Source organism: Propithecus coquereli, unplaced genomic scaffold (genome assembly GCF_000956105.1).
Source record: "Propithecus coquereli isolate 6110/MARCELLA unplaced genomic scaffold, Pcoq_1.0 Scaffold25, whole genome shotgun sequence".
NCBI classification, from domain to species: domain Eukaryota; kingdom Metazoa; phylum Chordata; class Mammalia; order Primates; family Indriidae; genus Propithecus; species Propithecus coquereli.
Window position 1 is genome coordinate 8,711,374 of NW_012148063.1, and position 20,377 is coordinate 8,731,750.

The following is a 20,377-nucleotide window of genomic DNA, read 5'->3' on the forward strand; positions in this document are numbered from 1 at the left end:
CCCCTCTCCCGCTGACTCTGGCCGGGGCTGCAGCGCCTCCTCCCCCAGGTGGCTGTCCCCTTTCATTAACTCAACATGGAGGGGTTAGGGACGTTAATTCTCCCTGCAGACCCTGCCCAGCAGCACCCAGAGGGTGGGTGCGCCTCACAGGAGCCCCGGCCTCCCCGCTGGCCACTCTCACAGAACCCTGGGGCGTGTGGCTCAGCCTGGCCATGTTGCCAAGCAGCACGAGGCTGCCACCCCAGGTTCTCCCCCACTCCTCAGAGATCCAGAAGGTCCGCGGGCAGTGTGGGCAGTGTTGCTGAGCGACGTTAATTTGGTACAAACGTTTGACCCACAGAATTTACACATTGGTGAACTCAGAATGAAAGCACCAGACTGTCACCCCCTTCGGTCTCAAGGGGCCTAGAGCAGAGGCCATCAGACTGTGCTACCTCACAAGAGTTCCCTAGGCAAAGCAGGGAAAAAGATCCCTATTAAACAAAAAGATTGTGTTGTGTTACAATTTACTGCATTATTTGAAACATAACGTGCAAGAGGTGCTTGGTCGATAAGGGGGAGGAAGCCCAAATCCAGGCCCTGCCCGGCAGCCCCCTGGCAGCCGCACCGACAGCCTCCGAGGCCAGCAGGAAAGGAGCCAGCCTGCCGGTCCGTGGGATCAGAACGGCACGCGCAGGCAGGCACGTGAAAGCAGAGCCAGGCGCTACTCCATCCCCAACGCGCGTGGGGGAGACTGGGCAGCACCAGCTCTGGTCCATCCCACTGTGCGCGTCAGGCACCAAAGGCCGTTTCTGCTCCACCAGCTTCACCTTGTTAGGCCTTCAGACCCACGGTGACACCTGGGTCGCAAAGCATAAGCACTCGAACAGAGTCATCACCCAAGGACCCGCGCCTCTGCCCAGAGGAGGGGCTGAGACACCACGCACTCCACCCAGCCAGGAGACCAGACTGCTCTCAACGGTCAGCCCAAGGCTCGGGCTGGGTGAAGAATCTTCCCTCTCTCAGGAGAACAGACCTGACTCCGCTCCCTGTGGCCCTCCAGGTGCGTGCCAGGAACGGGAGCCCGGCGACGCGCAGTTTCCTCCCCTCCCGCACGCACAACCCCAAGGAAGCCGCTCCTGACGCATCGCCACGCCCTGATGAACCTTCCAGGTGGGATCGCAGACCAGCTTCTGCCAGGCCTGCTGGCCACTGCCCAGCCCTTCTCAGGTGACACATCTGCAGTGACTCGTTCATCCTGAAGTACACTACGAATGCTGATACCGTTACGGCGGACTGGACATCTGCTTCAGGGCAGGACGCCGCGGTGGCAGCGCGAGCGCCGTGCACAGCTGGCCTCCCTCCCACTCCCCTCTCCCAGCCACCCTCCGCACACAGGCAAGTAACCTTCAAGCGGGGTAGGCGCAGGGGCTGAAAAGGAAGGTAAACAGCTTCCCGAGAGCCCAAACAAGAAACTCTAAGCCCTTCATTGGGAAACTATTGGAATCTGGGTCAATTCTATTCCATTCCCTTTATTTAGCTGAGCTTGTACGGTTCCCTACCCAAGTAACAAACCACAGTGGGAAGAAAGACAAGACCCCGTTGCCCACCCTCCCCACACTCCCCCCCAGAGACACACGTCCCAGTCTCATCCTTAATCTGAGGTGCTATAAGCGATTCATAAAGCACTCACTCCTTCACACAGCACCTCTGCTGCCTTTCCAGCCTCTGTGATCGGTCCTGTTACTTGGACTCAGAGAGTTGTGTGGCTTGCGCGAGGTGACATGACCCTAAGCAGGAGGGCGAGGTGTTTAATTTCGCATCCCAGCGCTCCAAATTCTGACTCCCCCTCCACACGTGGCCTTGCCCATTACAGGAACCACGTGGAGCCGTGCGTCAGACAGCCGTCCAAAGCCACGAGCCTCCCGGTCCAGGAAAACAGAGCACAGCTCAAACTCGCAGAACTGGTTGGCAGCAGCACAGAATTGGAAGCACGGCAGTGGGCTGGGGAGGGTGGCAGCGGGCTGGGGGGCGACGTGGAAGGGGCGGCATGGAAGGGGAGGCGTGGAAGGGACGTCTCCATTTTGTTTGGTTTCATCAGCCCTTTCCAGGGCCCCGAAGGGCATCTGCAGTCTGCCTCACCCCTGCTTCTTTCTTTTTTTTTTTTTTTAAACCTTGACATTAATAGGTTCTCCTAATCTTTGTCTTTTCAAACCCACAACGTCAGGGTGAAAAGAAAAAAACAGCCAGTCTTGGCCACCTTTCCCTAGAGATCAACAGGCATATCCTGCACAGTGGGAATGTAATAAAATTCTGCCCTTCGCCCCCTTTTTCTGTCTTCCTTCTTTTCACCTTACAGACGACACTGGCCCACCCTCCGCACCTCGTGCAGCCCACTAAGCCAGCCTGACTTGGCCTTTCCTGCCTAAATCCTAGGCAAAAATAAGACAAAGCAACCCCCTAAAACCAGCCTTTGAGATGAAATCACTTTCAAGTTGTTATTCGTGAGGTGGGTCCTTGCCAGTCGACTAAAAGTCTCTGCTCAGTGGGGCCTGCTGGTAACCAGGCTGTTTTCACTGCGTTTCATCTCATTTGTCATTTGTATCACTGTGGCCTTTTGCACGAGCGCTTTACCACACCAGGGCTGGTGACTGCTTTGAACTCACTCGGCACAAGCATCAAGCTCTTAACAAATATTTAATTAAAAAGGGGACGATGACACAGTTCTGTTAGTAAAAAGTGAGCAGGGGGACGGAGGGGCTGTTTCTCGAGGAAACAATTTTTTTCTGCCTTTTCCTTAGAAAATCAGCTGCAAATGATGAATGCTGCTGATTTTCTAAGCTTAGAATGATTCATATGCCAGAAGACACAATTAAACCCGGGCGCAGTTTCTGTCTTAGCTTGGAGGGAGAGGAGGAGAGTTAAGGCACACGGAAGCTGTGTCGCTGTCTCCTATGCACGCTGCGGACTTGCCACCAACCGTCACCTATGGATGGTCAGTGGCCCAGCAAAGCTTCCCGAATATTCTGTCTTGTCACATGTCTTTGGTTGCTGTGAAACAACTCAGGCTATGAGGAACTCTGTCAATTACCTAGAGCAAGTATTATAAAGAGAAGAGAAAAAGAGAACAGCTCTGCGACCTAACGCCTCCTGGGATAGCACGAATGGAGAAACCCGGAGAGGGTAGATGTGGTCCCTAATGTGAACTGATTCATGGCAGTGGGGTGCCCGTGAGCCATCCCCGGGATGGCTCAGCCTCCCCTTCTACTACATTCTCTCCTTCCAGGAGCCAGAACTGCTCCCCTAGAGGGAGAAATGTACCCTTCCCCCTCCACATCGTTATAAAATATGTCTCTGTTACAGCCTGACCCAAGGCCCATGGAAGCTTCCCTCCTCCAGGATGGGCACAGATCACTGCGGGAGGCCCCTGGAGGGAGGTGCTTCTTGGTCTTTCAGTAAAACTAGACTGCTCACCTTTCGTGTGCCATGCACTGAGATGCCAGTTGTCTTGGGTGGTTAATTATTGAGTTTCATTTGGAATTTGTTCTAAATTATTCAATTTGTGATGGGTAAAAATCCACCTTGCTTTCTCAATTTGTTTCATGTCTTAATTTCCACCAGAGACGAGCAGGCTAAAGCATCCTTAGAAAAATACCTACATGACCCTGCCATCACCTTAGTGTGTCTCTACCCCCAACCAAAACCAAAATATAGTACTCTCAGGAATTCCGATCCCATTTCCTACTTCCTAACTCCACAGGAGAAGCTCGATTCTTAACCATCTGCTGGAAATTTGGACAGGGGTTCTGACTGCAAACGTACAGGATTTCACATTGCAAACTGACAGATTTTGGAACCGCCATAGGTGCATGCAAATTATCATGTAAATGCAGGTTTCAATGAAAAGTGCAATCAGCACTGCTTTGTTAAATTTACATTCTGCTGAAACAGAAACCTACTGCTGGAGGGTAAAAAGACGGTTAAAATTACAAGGTAAATCTCAGTCAACTATCTCCTTTCCCTCAATTATGCAAACTCTTCTCTCTTCAAATAGCTACAGCTCCCATTCCAGGCCATTTCCTACTGTCTCTGCCCTGCTCTGACACGTTTTTCCTTTTTCTATACCCCCGAAGAGGCCACACACTGGGAGACGAATGTTAAAGTACATGACAAGGAAAAGTACCTCACATAGTACTGGACTGCATTGGTGGCTGCACCCAACAGGCCACAGACAGGTGGATTAAAGATACTGTTTTACAATTATAACTCAGCTTCATAACCTTATGAAAATTTTCAAGACATTTATGTAAAGCATTCTAATAGAAGATACAGTAGGTCTTGCACTCAAGCCATGTAAGAAACAGTATCAGACATATTTGCAACTTCTGAGTCGACGAAAGAAATCATGAATAACAACTGTCACTTTTTCCCCTACAAGTATTTTGAAGTTTATCAAATAAGAACTGATTGGATCAGCAGTAACCCATTTGGATCATTGTACACAGCTTGTATTTTGACTGAAATTCAAATTTGATTGCTGTATTTAAAGGGCATCAAAAAGATATTAATAATTTTGGGCTGGGCACCGCGGCTCACGCCTGCAATCCTAGCACTCTGGGAGGCCGAGGCAGGAGCATCACTTGAGGTCCGGAGTTTAAGACCAACCTGAGCAACAGCAAGACCCCCGTTCTCTACAAAAAATACAAAAATTAGCCAGGCATGGTGGCACACACTTGTAGTCCCAGCTACTCGGGAGGCTGAGGCAGGAGAATCATCTGAGCCCAAAATTTCAAGGCTGCAGTGAGCTAGGCTGACACCACAGCACTTTAGCCCAAGTGACAGAGCAAGACTCCATCTCAAAAAAAAAATTAATAATTATGTATTCTGGCATAATCTAAATCTAAAGTAGCTGAGATTTTTTAAGTACTTAATTTGAAAGAGCTTGTATTTTGAAATCTATTCATACCCATGTATATGATTGCTAATGATACACCGTGTGCTCTACTTTTGAGAGGAGGTATAGGCTAGAGGTTAATCATCAGCAACAACAAAACACATCTCTAAAACATCTGAATACATGGATTTCATTTTTTTTGTGTGTGTGGTTTAAGGCACCATCTATTTGAAAATAACCCTTGGACCAATGGTGGCTGAGAAACAGGCACCTCTGCCTGGGCTGTTTTTACAGTAATGAGTACCTGGATGTGCAGGAACCGCTTTGTCACTCTGGGATGTCACTCTGAGAACAACAACTACAGTTATTCTTCTCTTGGTTTAGAAGTGATAGGACACTCTGTTGGAAATGAGGGCGGGAGGATTGAGGAGAAGAAAGGCAGGGAGAGACGTATTTCATCTTTTTTAATTGTCGAAACACAGGCCAGTTGAATTCGTCATGCTTAAAATGCCTAGCATAATCAAACGCAAACACACACATACACTCAAACGAGCGCGTGTAAGAGTAGAGATCTGAGTAGGGTTGGTGGATTGTACCAATGCAAATTTTCGGGTTGGAATATTGTATTCCAGCTATGCGAGATGCTACCATGGGGCAACTTGCTGAAGAGTATATGGGATTTCTCTGTATTTCTTACAACTGCATGTAAATCTACAATTATCTCAAAATAAAAAGTTGAAGAAAAAAAAAACAAGGAAGAGAATATAGTATATTGCCATTTCGTTTTTTTTAAAAATACATGTATCATGTGTGTGCAGAGATTCACACACATAAATGTACATGCATAAGAGCCATATATATATATGTACACACACACATACATATATGTATATATATATACTATTTCTGTAAGGATAACAAATCATTAATACTGATCGCTTCTGAGGAGGAAAACTAGAGAAATAGTGAGAGAATGCATGTTAACTTTTTACAGTATACCCTCTGTGCCTGCTGGGTTTTGTGCTATTGGCATTACTCATTCAAAAAATAGTTTTTGAGGAGTAAGGACAAAAATAGCCATTTCAAACACAAAACAAGCGAAAACAAAAAACAGCATACAACGCAAGCCCAGTAAACCCGTATCAAGAGCCATAACTCTGATACATACATCCCCAGTGAAGATGAAAATACAGAATCGTAAGTAAATAACTTACGGCTTGAGATGCAATAGGACAGTCTGCAGTTGATCTTCCTGAAGAGCTGCTTGTTGATCGGCCAGAGCACGAGCGTGAAGAGCTGGATGGTGTTGATAATTAGCCCTGAGGCGATAAACACGTAGCAGAAGACCAGGTGGCACAGGAAGTGAGACTTCAGCAGTCCAACGAGGTCCATGATGTGTGGTTGCTTTTATTTCAAAATAAATAAATACCCGCAGTAGAATATTTCCAGAAGGAAGAAAGATCCAAGACTCAGGAAAGCGTCTAAAACACAAATGAATATTAAACATTAGCAAAAATATGATACGCTTTTATAGTCGAGGAAAAAAATGCTTCTCAAAGACAAACATACACTTGAGGTTAAACTCATTGTACACTAGTTGATTTATTTTTGTTTAGCAAACACTGATATCGTGCTTACTTCCTGTTGGGCACAGTCTAAGCCCTTTGCAAATAATCCTTCCTTTAATTCTCCCAGCACCCTCGGAGGTCGGTACTTTTATGACAGATGAGGAAGTCGAGGCCTGGAAGGCGACAGGCTCAGCCAGGGTTCTACAGCCTCCCCACCGAGCCACAGCTGAGCCAGCGGGAGCCACGGCCCCATCCTGAGGCTGCGGCCTGTCTGCTGGACTCGCAGGACGGGGCCTTCCCTCCTGGCCGAGTCCCGTCTCATCTCCCTCCACTTGCTATCTGCCCTCAGACCCCCGCTCACCCCTCACTTCCCACAGGACTGCCCTGAACTCCAGCCTGTCCTGGGCGAGAAGGGCGGAGACACATCTGGGGTGGGCCCCAGTCCCCGAGCCCCCCGCGCTCGTACGACATTTATCAGGCTCTGCTACTGCTTGTTGAATTCTTCGCCTTCCTCCGCTACTCTGCCAGCCTCTCCAGGCCCACGATTACCTTGAAGATTGTCGTCTCCTTAGCACCTTAGAAGCGCCCTTGGCACACAGTGGGAGCTTAATTTTTAAAAAAATATTTGTAGAAGGCTTTAATGAAGGTAGACAAGGACTGAACTTTGAGGGTGTCAGTAAACACACAAATTAACAATGAAGGTAAGAAAACGACCCCCTGCGCCTTGGCCCGCCACCCCCGTGCTTCTGATATCAGAAACTCCACACACACAGAGCGACAGCACTCACAGTCCTATCCAGATGGAATCACGAAATGACTTTACGGTTTGGGAAACAAATGGTTTTCTTTGTGAAAAAAGGTGAAAGCAGGAGTTTCAAAGACTCTGATGGAAAAGCAAGCTGAAGAGCGGCGCACCGGCTTCCCCCGGAGCAGAAGAGCCCCGCGAACGTCCCGGGAAGAACTCACACTGCAGGACAGACCTGACAGCGAGGGCTGAGGGATCCCAGATCTGTCGCACTCTTTATTAATAACGTCAGCAAAAAAGAACGACCTGTGTATAGCCACGCCCCGACTTACCATGGTTCAGCTTACGATTTTCAGCTTTGTGAGAGTGCAAAAGCCACGTGAAGGAGGCAGAAGCCCCGCGTACGCACACGACCATTCTGTTTTTCCCTTTCAGCATTCAACAAATTACATGAGACATTCAGCACTTTATTATACAATAGGCTTTGCGTTAGATGATTTTACCCAACTGGAGTCTAACGTAGGTGTTCCGAGCACATTTCAGTTAGGCTAAGCTAAGCTACAGTAGGTTGGTTGAGTGTATTAAATGCATTTCCCACTTACAGTATTTTCAATTTACAGTGGGTTTATCAGGATGTAACTCCATCATAAATCAAGGAGCATCTGTAATGTTTCAGACATATTATCTCATTTTAAGGCTCCCATGAATCCCATGAGTTGAGTATTATTATCCTACTTTTCAGAATAAGAAACCGAGGCAACTGCTAGTTTGGCTGACTTGCCTAAGGTTGTCACCTGGATGCCTGACCTTGGGGCCCAGCTTTAACTCCAAGCTCTTTCTCCTTTGCCTGTCCAGGCTGTTCTGCTCCTGAGTAAGGGGAGAGATTCTCCCGCACTCAGAACTCCTGTTGGCAGAGCAGCCCCGAAATTACCCCAAGGGCAAAAGACAGTGCAGCCTCTAGTGAAGTTCATAATCGCAAATTATGCTGAGAGACGTAGAATGAAACTCGCTCCTGGGTCATCCAGGTGGTTCTGAGGATGGTCTCAGGCATAAGGACAGTCAGAGGGAGGTAGGTTCCCCCTGGCTCATCTGGAAGGCAGCCACACTCCTGTGAGATTCCTACGCATTTCTGATAGGAGAGAAATGGGACCCCTCGGCCTGGTTTCTCTGAAATCAGCTTAGCTTAGCTGAGACGTCCCATTCTTCAGGTCCCAGAAGCTCCACTCTCTGGCACCCATCCAGGCCCTGCAGGTCTGAATCACATCTCTGGCCTTCCCCACAGGACATTTCCACAGACATTTCCAGGTTGCAAAACTCCTTACTTAGTTTCAGCGCTCCCAGTCTCCCAATAAGGAACAGGCATTAAGCTGGCAGCTCGCCCTCCACGCACTGGACTCCAGGAGCCACACAAAAAGGAGTGATTTGCACTGGTTTACAGCTCAGCAGCAGTTTGGGTTTGATGTTGAATATTCATGCAAGTTTATTCATTGTCCCTGGACTAGCCACTCATAGCTTCCAGACAATATGGCCAGACAAAACTGGATTCTTCACTAGGTTTCTGGGGTCTAACATTGATAAAATAGTTGACAAATTCTTTGCTTTGCTGATTTAATACTAAGAAAAGGAAGTCAACTGACATGGGAGATGCAAGGGATTAAATGCTGCCTTCCTCAGTCTCTAGCGCAGTATTAGGGCATGACAAAAACAATTCAAGATTTTTTTTCTCCTTGTAAAATTTCAAAGACCACTATGCCCTCAGGTAAAACCCTCACTCGTCCTGCACGAACCAGGGCTAACACCGTATCCGTGATGTTTAAGAAGGAATCGCAGACAGACAAGCCTTAGGAGGAATCAGGCAGAAAAGCCTTGGTTTGTCTGGGGTCTTGGGTTGTTAATCCCCACAAACGTCCTCAAGGCCCGTTTGCTAGACCGGTGTTGTGTTCGAGCTGAGCTTGGGAGTTCAACTGCCTGACTTTCAAGCTCTATCTCTTACTGGTCGTGTATCTCTGGGTAAATTAACTTTTCTGAATCTCAGTTTGTCTATCTCTAAAAGGGGTAATAGGATCTAATCAAAATCCCGAGGAAGCTATTGTTTTTTGATCTTGTGAAACTTAAGTTGATTCTCAAATTTATATGCAAAAGCAAAAACAAGAATAGTCAAGGAATTGCCTGAAGAACAGGGTGAGAAGTGCTATGAGTTGTTCAATAATTCAACTGACTTAGGTTCTAGCGCAGATTATTGAGAGAGACAAGATGAAATTACACAGGGGGGTGTCCGCAGACAAATGCGATTGTGTCTTAAGTTTATTCCAGGTAGAGGTTTGGAGGACCCGTCCTTCCCATCTTGAATAAAGGAGAGCTTTCTCTTCTAATGTGGCAAGTACCCAATTTCGTGTGGTACTGAGGGAAAGATGGTATAGATATCTGACCAGTGATGAAAATAGCTAGAGAGAAAACATTTTTAAATACTTCGCCTATTTCCCATTCAGCTTTGTAAGTACCTAGAATGTCATGGAAAGAATCTTTCCAGCAAACCCACTTTAGCAGTTTATTATACGAGGCAAGGATAGGACAAAGAATTTTATGCTGTTTCTGAGAATGTCAGAGAAGTAACTTAAGAAGTTTCTAAATCAACAAAGAACTATGAAACTGTTTCCATGTCATATTTCTCTGAATAAAGACATTTCTTATCAACGGGGCAACAATGATGAACTCGTGTGCTCAAAACTCCAAAAGTGGTGTTGCTTGTGCTGGGTTTTGGCACTCAGCAAGTGAAATAGCAGCGGGCTGCACACCGGGGGGCCTTTTTCTGAAGCTCACCCACATGCCCTTGAGAACCAACCCTGGGGATGTCAGGTGCAGGATGCCAAACCCTCCTGGGCATTCTCTTCCAATGGGCTCATGCAGTAAAGTCTGCCTACAGAGACCCCCACTGTCATCTCTGAGGGACAGAGTGACTAGATTAGGGCTCAAAGCACACACTAGCTATGGGGGGAAAGGCAGAGGGAGGATTCTTACCAGACAAACCACCACCCTGCAAACTGAGGCAACATACAGAAGGGAGTGTGGAAACATGAAGACATTTTTAAGAGAAATCACAGAAAATATGGAAAATGCATGCCAGGAAATCTACTTTGGATACATTATCTGAATTTTCCAGAAGATAGAGTCTGACCACCTATGGGTTTAATATACATTGAACCAGCATTCTAAACATGGACAAAAAGCCATTGTCACTAGGAATCACAAAAGGTTCCAGAGAATTTACTCCAAATTACCTTTATTTCCCATGCTGCTGATGGTTCAGATTTTGAACTTAATCTTTCGACAGTCTCTGGCCGTCCTTGAGGGCATATTGAAAAACTGTTGGCTACGAGTTTAATAGCTGTTTGAAGAACAAGTAGCTGTCATTAATGTTGGGGTGGGGGTTACTGGACGCCAGCGAGAGCCTCCTTCAGCACCATTTGGACATAAAAAATAAGCTGCTCATACAAGGATATGGGCAACGTGGGGGTTGCACACATGGGGGACGATAACTATGAGCCAACAGTGCGACGAAGGGTTAGGTCAGCTCGTGTGGACCTTCAGAGAATATTAGAATACACTGAGTAAAGCAGGTTCACAAAGAAGCTTGGTTACGATTCTGCATTATAAAATAATAATGTGTGCACATATATCATTCACATCCACATCTATTTCTGTGTCCACAGCCACCTATTAATAACGGCTAAATTATGGAGGAAGGAATAGGGCTGATTTCTTTTTTCTTCTCTGTGTTTTATCATCCTCTTCTGTGATGAGAATGAGAGCAGCCCGCTCTGGGTACAGACCGGGATGGAGCGTATTCCTCGGCCCGCCAGAGGTTAGGTGTGGTCGGACACGGGCATGCGCAGTGGGGTCCAGGCACCCGCCGGTCTCCGAGGGAGGAAGTGTGCTGCTTGCTAACGTGATGAGAAAGGGCTGAGGGCTGGCACGTCCTATTAGAGAGAGTGGAAAGGTGATAACCCGGCCAGCAAGACAAGAGAAGCAGTGAAATGTGAAGGCAGCCCCAGCCACCGGGGGTCCAGGCGCTGTCGTCTGCGTGGGGCGACACAGCACGGTCGTTAGGGTGCTGATGTTGAGAGTCGGGCAGTTCTGGCTACAAATCCAATCTCAGCCACGTTACAGCTATGGAAGCAGCTTCACTTACTTGACCCTCAGTTTCCTCGTCTGTGAAATCAGAACAATACCAACAGCATGAGGCGGTTGCGGGATTAAGTACAATAATGCATTTGAAGCGTTTAACCCAATGCCTGGAACAGGAGGCGCCCAAGAATTGGAAGGAGTTTTCTATCATTTGCAAGAAACTAAGGAGGCAAAGAGGGAGCAGCTAAGATATATTACTTTGGCATTTCTAGAAAAGCCAATGAGATATAAATTGGCTCAGTTTTCCTTCTTACTACACACCTAGATCCTGACATTTCTTTAATTTACTTTCAAGCATGTTAAAGCATCCCCCCAGTATGTTTTCATTCTAACTTACACTTTTCTGCTGGTGACTCAGAAATGGAAAATGATACATTCGCAAGAACTCACATGTGCTTTACCCTCTCAACTACTCAGTAAGCTTCCTGAAGCACGCAGACGAGGAAGTACTTGAGAACGCGCTAAAGCGCAAGCAGCCGAGGGCTGTCGGCGGCAGTGGCTTTCTGGAGTTAGCATTTGTAACGTTCCCCTGACACAGAGAGCCAGGCGCACACAGCAGCAGGGCCGCTGGTCCACCGGGCTTCTGCAGTGAGTTCTGTGTGTGGAAAGCAGATGGCACCATATGCTGCCCAGCCTATGTTGGTGGAAACATAAGCAAATAAAAGAAAGCTCAGAGTCTACCCAGGAGAGGATTCAAACCGCATTCTTCTCTGAATACACGCACAGAGCTGTCAGCTTAAGGCATTACGTTAGGCAACAAATAAGAGAACTCTAAGTTAAGACTTAGATATTCTGCCTTATTCAATATTCTGAAACTATTAAATAAGCATGAACTTCAGTCGCACTCAGGAAGAGAGGCTCAACCTGAATAGCATTAGCTCTGTGTGCGTGTTTTGAAAGATACACACACACACACACACACACTCACATCACAGCACTCAACCAGGTCATGGCTATAGAAGAAGCAAAACTCCTTCTTCCAAAGAAATCAATCCAGGAAGAAATGCTGAAGCAATACTCATGCCCAATTTAGCATCATCATTACAATCTAAACAACACCTTATTGAGGCTCTTTTGACCTCAAAATCCAGGACAGCTCACAAAACATACAAAAAGAGATCAAAGAAATGCAAAGTCTTTTATACTATTTTTTACATTCCAAATTAGTTTTTTTAAATAATAACACCACTCTCTACGGAGATGAGACAAAAATGGGACTCACAGCCTCGTGTGAGTGTGAATCCCCTCCGTCTTTCCAGTGAGCAAACTGACACACATACCAGGACCTCAAACACCCTCACTCTGCCTGATCTATAAACCAACTCCAGATGACCTATCTTAACGGCAAAATTAGCTTTTAGGAAATTCTCCATATATAAAGATATTCAACAACTGCTATTTATAAGCATCGAAAATTAGAAAAACTTACATTTCTGACATGACAGGAAAAAAGTGAATTATGAGAGACCCATCCAATGGAATGAAGTGCCACTATAACAGGTTTGCAGTAAAATGGATAAATTTTCATTATGATGTTAAGTGACAAAGGGTACAAAATTATATAGAAAGAATAACTGCAACTCTAAAATCAAGTACAGAAAAAAACTGGAAGAAAACAGTAACAGCAGTTATCTCTGTACACACAGACACACATACACACACACACCGCACACGTATGCACATCAGTCCTCCTGAAGCCAGGGCCAGCCCAATTCCACAGCCTCAGCATCTTCATCTTTAGTTAGACGTTGATTGGGCAAGCTCTGAGATCCCTTCCAAACTGAACAAACTGATGCACTCCCAAGGCAGGCTTTTTCTTTCACTCCAGTGCATTCTTCCTCAGCAGTGATTAAGGAACCCAGCCCCTGTTCCCCAACTCCCATCTACTGAGAAGGTTCTCAAGTGGGTCCAGTTACCCAAAGGAATAAAAGAAAAACTTAAGGGACTGGCAGAGACAGCAGCACAGCCAACATGGGGAAAGCTGGCGAATTCTGTTCCGGGACCTCCATCTTTGGTCTGCAGGGCAGAGGATGCCTGGAGACAACGGTGCCCTCCCCCCAGGGGTAAAGGAGGGCGGGGCTGTCCTGGGTGTAGAATGTTCCGATTGCTGGCTCTACTTTAGGTGGAGTGAACTTAGCCAAAGTCCCCACGAGGGCAGCAACTGACCTGCAGAACTCTGATGAAGCTACTTAGCTTAGTCCTGAGAAACAAGGCTAAATTCGGCTGGTGGATTCCTTGGAGTTAGGTGGGCCTAAGGCCCAAAACAAAACAGGAGAGAAAGTACTCTAGACCAAATTTAACCGTCTTTGGGACCATCTCTAACTCAAATATTCCTCAATTAAAAAATCATCATTGTCTAATGGTTTGACAGAAGCCTATATAAAATTAGCTTATTTTAAAATTTCATAGAACAGTCCTTTGTCCAAGATCCCTGTACAGTACATGGTGTCCATTAAAACAAACCGAACTCTGAAGAAGCCATAAATCATAATCAATTTTCATTATGTCCTCTAATAAATAACCCTTAGTCCCTCTCCAAAGTCCAACTGTAAGATGATAAAAATTTAGGTCTACAGAAAACCGATGCATCTAAGTTCATATTTAATAGCTCTGAGTAACTTCTGAGAGAAAAACAAATTCTAAGGAACTTTTATATCTAATTCAAGGAAACCAAACACAGAGGCAAAAACACAGGTGGATAACCTCGGTAACTTCTTCCATCAGGAGAAGAAATATAGATAGAAGGAAATGAAATTAGGTATTCTCCAAGGCCTTCTGTAGCTTTAACTTCTATGAGATGGAAATATTTACAGTTAAACATCACAGGTTTTCTGAACAGTAACCAGGGCAGCAGGATCAATATAATAAATGTTTGGCATACCTTATCTCATTGTCACAAAAACCCACCATGGAAGGTATTTTCATCCTCATATCATAGATGAGGAAACTGAGGTTTAATTAGACTAGGTAATATGCACGGGCAAATAGAGAGGAATGGTGGGGCCGGGCCTGGACCACGGTTAATGCTGCCCATGAGACAATATGGCCAAGATAGCTAGACTTCCCCCAAGAACTTCAGCCTTCGTGGGACCCTACCACGTTTCAGTTAATGGTCCCATTTCTGATGGCTGGGGTGATCTCGAGTTTTTAAGCTACTTCCCTCCGCCAGTCAGTCCTGGAGAACCCACCCACAGCCTCCCTCCAGGGGGAAGGCCCACCACCTCCGAACCCTGATCCTGCTCTCCCCAGGGTCACTGGGGCTGGAGGATGCTGAGCTCGGCGTTGGTGCACAGTCTAAGGGCGCCCAGCTAGCTAGATGCATTTCCGACAACCAAAAGTCTGTGAGCTCACTTAAAAGATACTCAGTGGAAGGAATATTTTAAAATTATGTCCAATCTGCGGAAGTTTCCGAAAAATTCTATCAAGTCCTGATGAAAAATCCAATATCATGAAATCCAAAACTAAAATGAAATGAGAAAAATTAATCTTCCAAATGGGGAAACGTCCACATTTCTGCTTTAAATGAGTATATTCCAACTACTCATGAAACCTTTTCACATGTGGAAGGAAAGCAGGACGTACGGCGAATGGAAATTGTTGCTGTGATCTTCATCATCATCGCGGTTGTCACATGACTGTGGCCACCCGTTCCCATAACAGACCTGAAAAGGCTGAAAACACGCGGGGGCCGAGGTGTCTGAGGCACAGCCAGCCCCGGGGTACGTCGAAGGGGGACAGCCTGAGACCCAGCTCTGGGCCGACAGGATCAGGAGTGAGGTGTTTGCCACTAAAAACGAAGAGAAAGTATTCAGTATTCAGTATATAAACCACCTCCTACGCTACTCCCACTGTCACCACGGTGATGCGGTCAGGACTGGCAGCCGGCGTGGGAGACACTCGTGGCCAAAGCCTGTGTAGAGAGGCCCCACGTACTAACCGCGCAATCTGTGGCAAGTAGCTTAACATCTCTGAGCCCCAGTTTCTGCATCTGTTAATGGAGGTCGTAACCCCAGCCTCCCAAGACCGTTGTGACAATTAAATGCATGAATACGCAGAAAGCACCCAGCAGCCAGCCGTGTGAAGGACCCTCGATCCCAGTCCCTGCCCCACTCCCGGGCTGCCTGGGGCCTGTCTCCTCCCTACACAGCTTCTCCACGGCCCCCCAGAGCATCTGCGCACCAGCTTTCCTTATTAGGACGACCCCATGCGTAGGACCGTCAAAGCTCACTCACAAGTTTTAGTGAAATGATTATGTCCTTATTCCCATCCCAAAGGAAGGTAGTTCAACAAAGTCATTGGTTTTGAGGCTCTCTTCATAATAACTTTTAATTCTCTACATAAATCTCATTGAAGAAACGAGTTGCGTATACAACATGGGCCTCGTCTCTACCTTGTGGAAGACAAATGTAGACTGGTATTGATGAGACTGAGACCATCCCCAGTGTGGTGCTCTTTGAATGCACCTGTATTTTCCTGATCTCACAGCACCTTACAACAAGGCGCTGAGGACGCAATTCTGACAAATACGAACACACAAAGAACAGGCAAAGGAAAGTGTGTCTGCCACTTGTGAGGAAGCAGGAAGACTTCTGAGCAGGAGTGAGGCCGGGCTGACTTACCAGCGCAGAAGGCATGTTCTCAGGTCACCAGCAAATCATGGTACCCAAAAACATTTTTTGATAAAATCTGATCTTTAGTATTTCAAAATAAAACAAAAACAATAAAAAGCCTTGAAAATTAAGACTTACGGCAAAACTAAAAACTTTGGAAATTTCCTTAACCACATTTTATTATTTAGCACTCTCATTTTTAATACCCGTCGGGGAAAGGGTTAGAACCATAATCTATTCAGTATTTCGAAGCTCTGTAACCTTCAAGCGGGCTCCAACATGGGCCAAACAACCTCGCATTTTGATGCTGTGAACAGATGGGCCGGGAAACAGTGGGATACTACTACCGAACCACCAGACAGAGATGGCCAAACCCATGCTCTGGCATCGCCCGTCCAGGAAACCTGGTAAGATGGCACAAATCTCTCCCTTCATTCTGACACAGCCCCTCTAGTCCATCTGGGTCAACTGCCCCATTTTGCACACGATGAAACACTGTCTTTGGTCACATGAGCAAAGTTCCTAACCAGCAGAGATCACCAGCCACAGACAAATGCGCCAAACCCCCAAGACCTGAGGGGTTCCCAGTGTTAGAGATGGGCTATCTCACGAGGACCAGAAGATGCGGAGTGATAGTAACCCGAGCTCAAAGGCCATGTAACAAAACCGCATGGGCACGAGAAGCTCTTCTATAAAACAGCTAACTTTGTGCAAACACATGCTAGGAGGCACGGAATCGACTGGGAACTTATTTTGCGCTGGCCTGTGCCAACTGGGCTAGAAACCTTCTTGGAACCTAGAAATTGCAACTGCTCTAGCGGTTGAGTAAATACGTGAAGAGGAGGGACCCAGTATTTAGAGTCAGGGGATCAGAGGTGACTCTTGTGTGTCCTCATCAGCTTGGGCACTTAGCCTCTAGAGAGCTCAGCTTCCTCACCTACCAATCGGGAATAATGACACAGACCCCACAAGCGGGGTGGGAGATCTCGGTGAGGCCAGGGGTCTGCAGGGCAGATGCCTAGGAAACTGGAGTGGGGCCGCTCGTCCACAGGCCCTCAGCCACAGCGCTTCCGCTTCGTGGAAACGAACGTGGCATTAAATACCGCGGGCTTGCAAGGAGCAGAGCTTGCGGGAAGCACTCCGCTGGCTCTGTGTGCTCCCAGGAGCTCACTCTAAGCGGGGTGATTTAGCGAGGGATAGCTCAGAGGCACTAGATTTGGGGGAAATCAGCAAGTGGCCATTCCTTTTCTTCTGCGTCTCAGACACCAATAACTAGGCTCTTTTCTCTCTGGGGCGTCCCTCTCTGCCCTCCTCACTGTCTGCTAAGTGTCCTTGACCCCCAAGTTCTTGGAGATGCTGTCACTGCCAACCCTACTTTCTGGTAAAATGTGTGGGAAGGTGGGAGATCAATACGGCCAGATTTTAAATCTTTCATTTCTTTGATTTTCATAAAGGATGCCAAGTGGGCCCAGGCAATTTCCCCAACTTGATTCATGCATAATGGACCCGAAGAGAGACTTATTAGAAAACAAATGCACTTAAATGCTTTTCTGACATGAATCATTTATTGAAGACAGAATTGCTGGCTGTGAGTGCCCAAAATAAGTTTGACTTACAGTCTCCTTGTTTCTAGATAGCTCTGAAATATGGCCACAGGAATACTGAAGTACACAATGCTCTGGGGATCATTATGGACTGGCTATTCCTCGAAGAGTTTCATTAAGAACAGCAGTGATCAAACTGCAGTGGGGCCTCCTCTCTCCCTTTCTCGTCTGTCTTCAGCCATCAAGCTCTGGAGCAAAAGATGCTCGGGAAAGCAGCGAGGTTCTTTCCAATTTCTAAGCAGAACCCAGGACAGGGTTCTTTAATTCATGCATATGTTCATTCATGCATTGGTAAGTTTATTCACTCATTAGGCTGTCTGTCCATGGAGATACCCATTCATTAAGTTAAAAATTCATTGATCCCTCTTTAAGTTATAGCTTTATATGTGACATTGCATTAGACTGAGCACATGCACAGGGGATCCCTACCGAGCCCCTCTCCAAGTTTTAAGTGGTAAGTACCATGCCCAGTAAACAAAAGTGCTTACTGAGTGATACATCCCGGCTCTGGGGGACCTCCCACCCCCTCTGCCTCTTACAGAATACACAGATGCTCAGTAAACGCTGATTCCATCTGAATCTCTGGATGCCTAATTTAATCCGCATACTGGTAACTGAGTTGTCAAAAATATTGCAAAAGTAATAGTATGAACTGACAGATCCCAGGCTCTCTCCCATTACGTTAAGCACAGGGCAGATGACCCGCCAATTTATCCTCCCTGCAAAATCCACACAGACAAACCCCACGATTGCTCTCTAAACCGTCTCATCGTGGAAGCAGCACACCGCTCTCTTCCTGCCAACACTGAAACTGCATGAGGCCATCCGTACATTAAACCTGCGGTCCCCAGATCCCAGAGGGGAGGGGGCTAGTAAAGCTTCATCTATAGCCGTTCCCCTCCCCACCTGAGCCCCGCCTTCCCCCCACCCACATCTGTGGAAAAATTTGTCTTTCGTGAAACTGGTCCCTGGTGCCAAAAAGGTTGAGAACTGCTGTATTAAACTGACACAAATGAAAACAACTAAAATAAAAGCAAATTATCTACTTAAACTCTTGTAGAGGAACTCAGATGTTGATTGAGGAACACAGAGTTGACTTTTTTTAAAACAAGGAATCTTCTATCAAAATATAAATGTGTTAAAGTAAAGTACACTCACTGTGTAAGCCACTTACCCAAAGTTAGGAATTTTTTGAAAGGTAATTTCCCCCTAATATCACAGTATTTCATTATAAAAAGTTTGTAAAGTTCTAAAATGTATAGAACAGCCCAGACAATATTTTGGTTTATTTTCTTCTATTCTTTGATGAATACACAAAGCTTGTTTTTTCCGTTGCTAGATAAAACCATTGCAGAGGCTTAAGTATACAGTAATTGAGATTTTATGTTAAATCTATTTTATATGCCCTTTTTAACTGTTAAAGTGAGATCATACTCACCTTCCATATTAGAATATAAATATCCTTCTAGTAGTTTTACTGGATATATCATAATCATTATCTTATTGACTTGTTATTGTATATTAGGCTTCTGTTTTTTAAGAATAAATAATTCAGTGATTTAACAATTCTAGGCACAAAGGTTTTTTTGTGTTTTTGTTTTTTTCTGAATTTTGGGTGCTTTAGAACAAATTTCCAGAAACAGGATTTCTGGGTCCCAGAAACACACATTAAGGTACCTGGTGAATATTGCCTAATTGCTTTTTATAATGTTTGCAGCTATTTACATTCTCGCCAGCAATACACATAAATACCCATTTCACCACATGTTTGTCAGCAATGAGAACTCTTATTTAAAAAAAAAAAAAAATTAGCTCTTCATACACTAAAAGTTGTGTCTCATTTGTTTCAAACTGCATTTTTAAAGGGCCATGAAGCTGCGTATTTTCAACCTTTATTAAATTCTTCCTTTTTCCTTCGTGATTTTTCTATTTTATTTATTGCTTATCTTTTACATATTGATTTGCATGAGTTCTTGGTATATTAAATAGAATAACATCTCACCTATTCCACTTAGAGCCACCAATTTTTCCAGTTTGTTTGCTTTTACTTTTAGCTTATTGGAGCTTTAAATTATTATGATGTAAGGTCTTTTTCTATAGTTATACTTCTAGCTATTTGATCGGACATTTATTTTTGGTTACAATGCTCAGAGAGGATCTAAAGGGATTTCCAAATAATAGTTAACCAGCTGCATCCAAGGCAGTTACTGAAAGACCCTTCCCTACCCCATGCATTCACACCACAGTTTCAGACGTTAAATACAGATACACAGAGTGAAATGAACTGCAAGGGCTCAGGGCTCCACCTGCCCATTTTACAGCTGAGAAAGCTGCCAGCCAGGGCCTCACTCACGCAGTCAGGCACAGAGGAGGGGCCCCGCTCAACTCCCAGCATCCCAGCATCCCAGCATCCCAGCTCGGAGGGCGCTGTCTCCCTCTGCCCTGTGCTCCTGGCCCTGCCACCTGACGGCTAGTTCCTCCCTCAGAGGCGGTGGAATGTGACCCTGCATTACAGACCAGCTGTCTGGGCACTGGCTAGAGACCCACAGGCCCTAGGGCAGCTGTGCCTTAGGACTACTGTGAGCTACTCAACACTCAATGTGTTCTCAGGTGGAATCAAGGGTCACCAGGGGATGCTGAGGCCACATCCCTTCCCAGGCCTTACTTTTCCCACTTGAGCTGGGAGAAGTGCTCTGGATACTCATAAGACTCCAAGAGTCTACAAATCTACCAATGGGATGATTTCTTTGGGGGAAAAAAGCAGAGGGGGCAGCAGTTTAGACTTCTTAAAG

The 20,377-nt window shown here is 46.1% G+C and overlaps 1 protein-coding gene across 1 annotated transcript in view; it reads right to left on the reverse strand.

Moving 5' to 3' along the window:
• AGPAT4 (1-acylglycerol-3-phosphate O-acyltransferase 4) overlaps positions 1-20,377 on the reverse strand; it is a 105,806-nt gene that overhangs the window by 63,605 nt on the left and 21,824 nt on the right. Inside the window, exon 2 of the mRNA XM_012646843.1 lies at positions 6,088-6,354. Within this exon, the coding sequence (XP_012502297.1) occupies positions 6,088-6,265 (178 nt within the window). The 5' untranslated portion in view covers positions 6,266-6,354. The remainder of the gene's footprint in view (positions 1-6,087; positions 6,355-20,377) is intronic.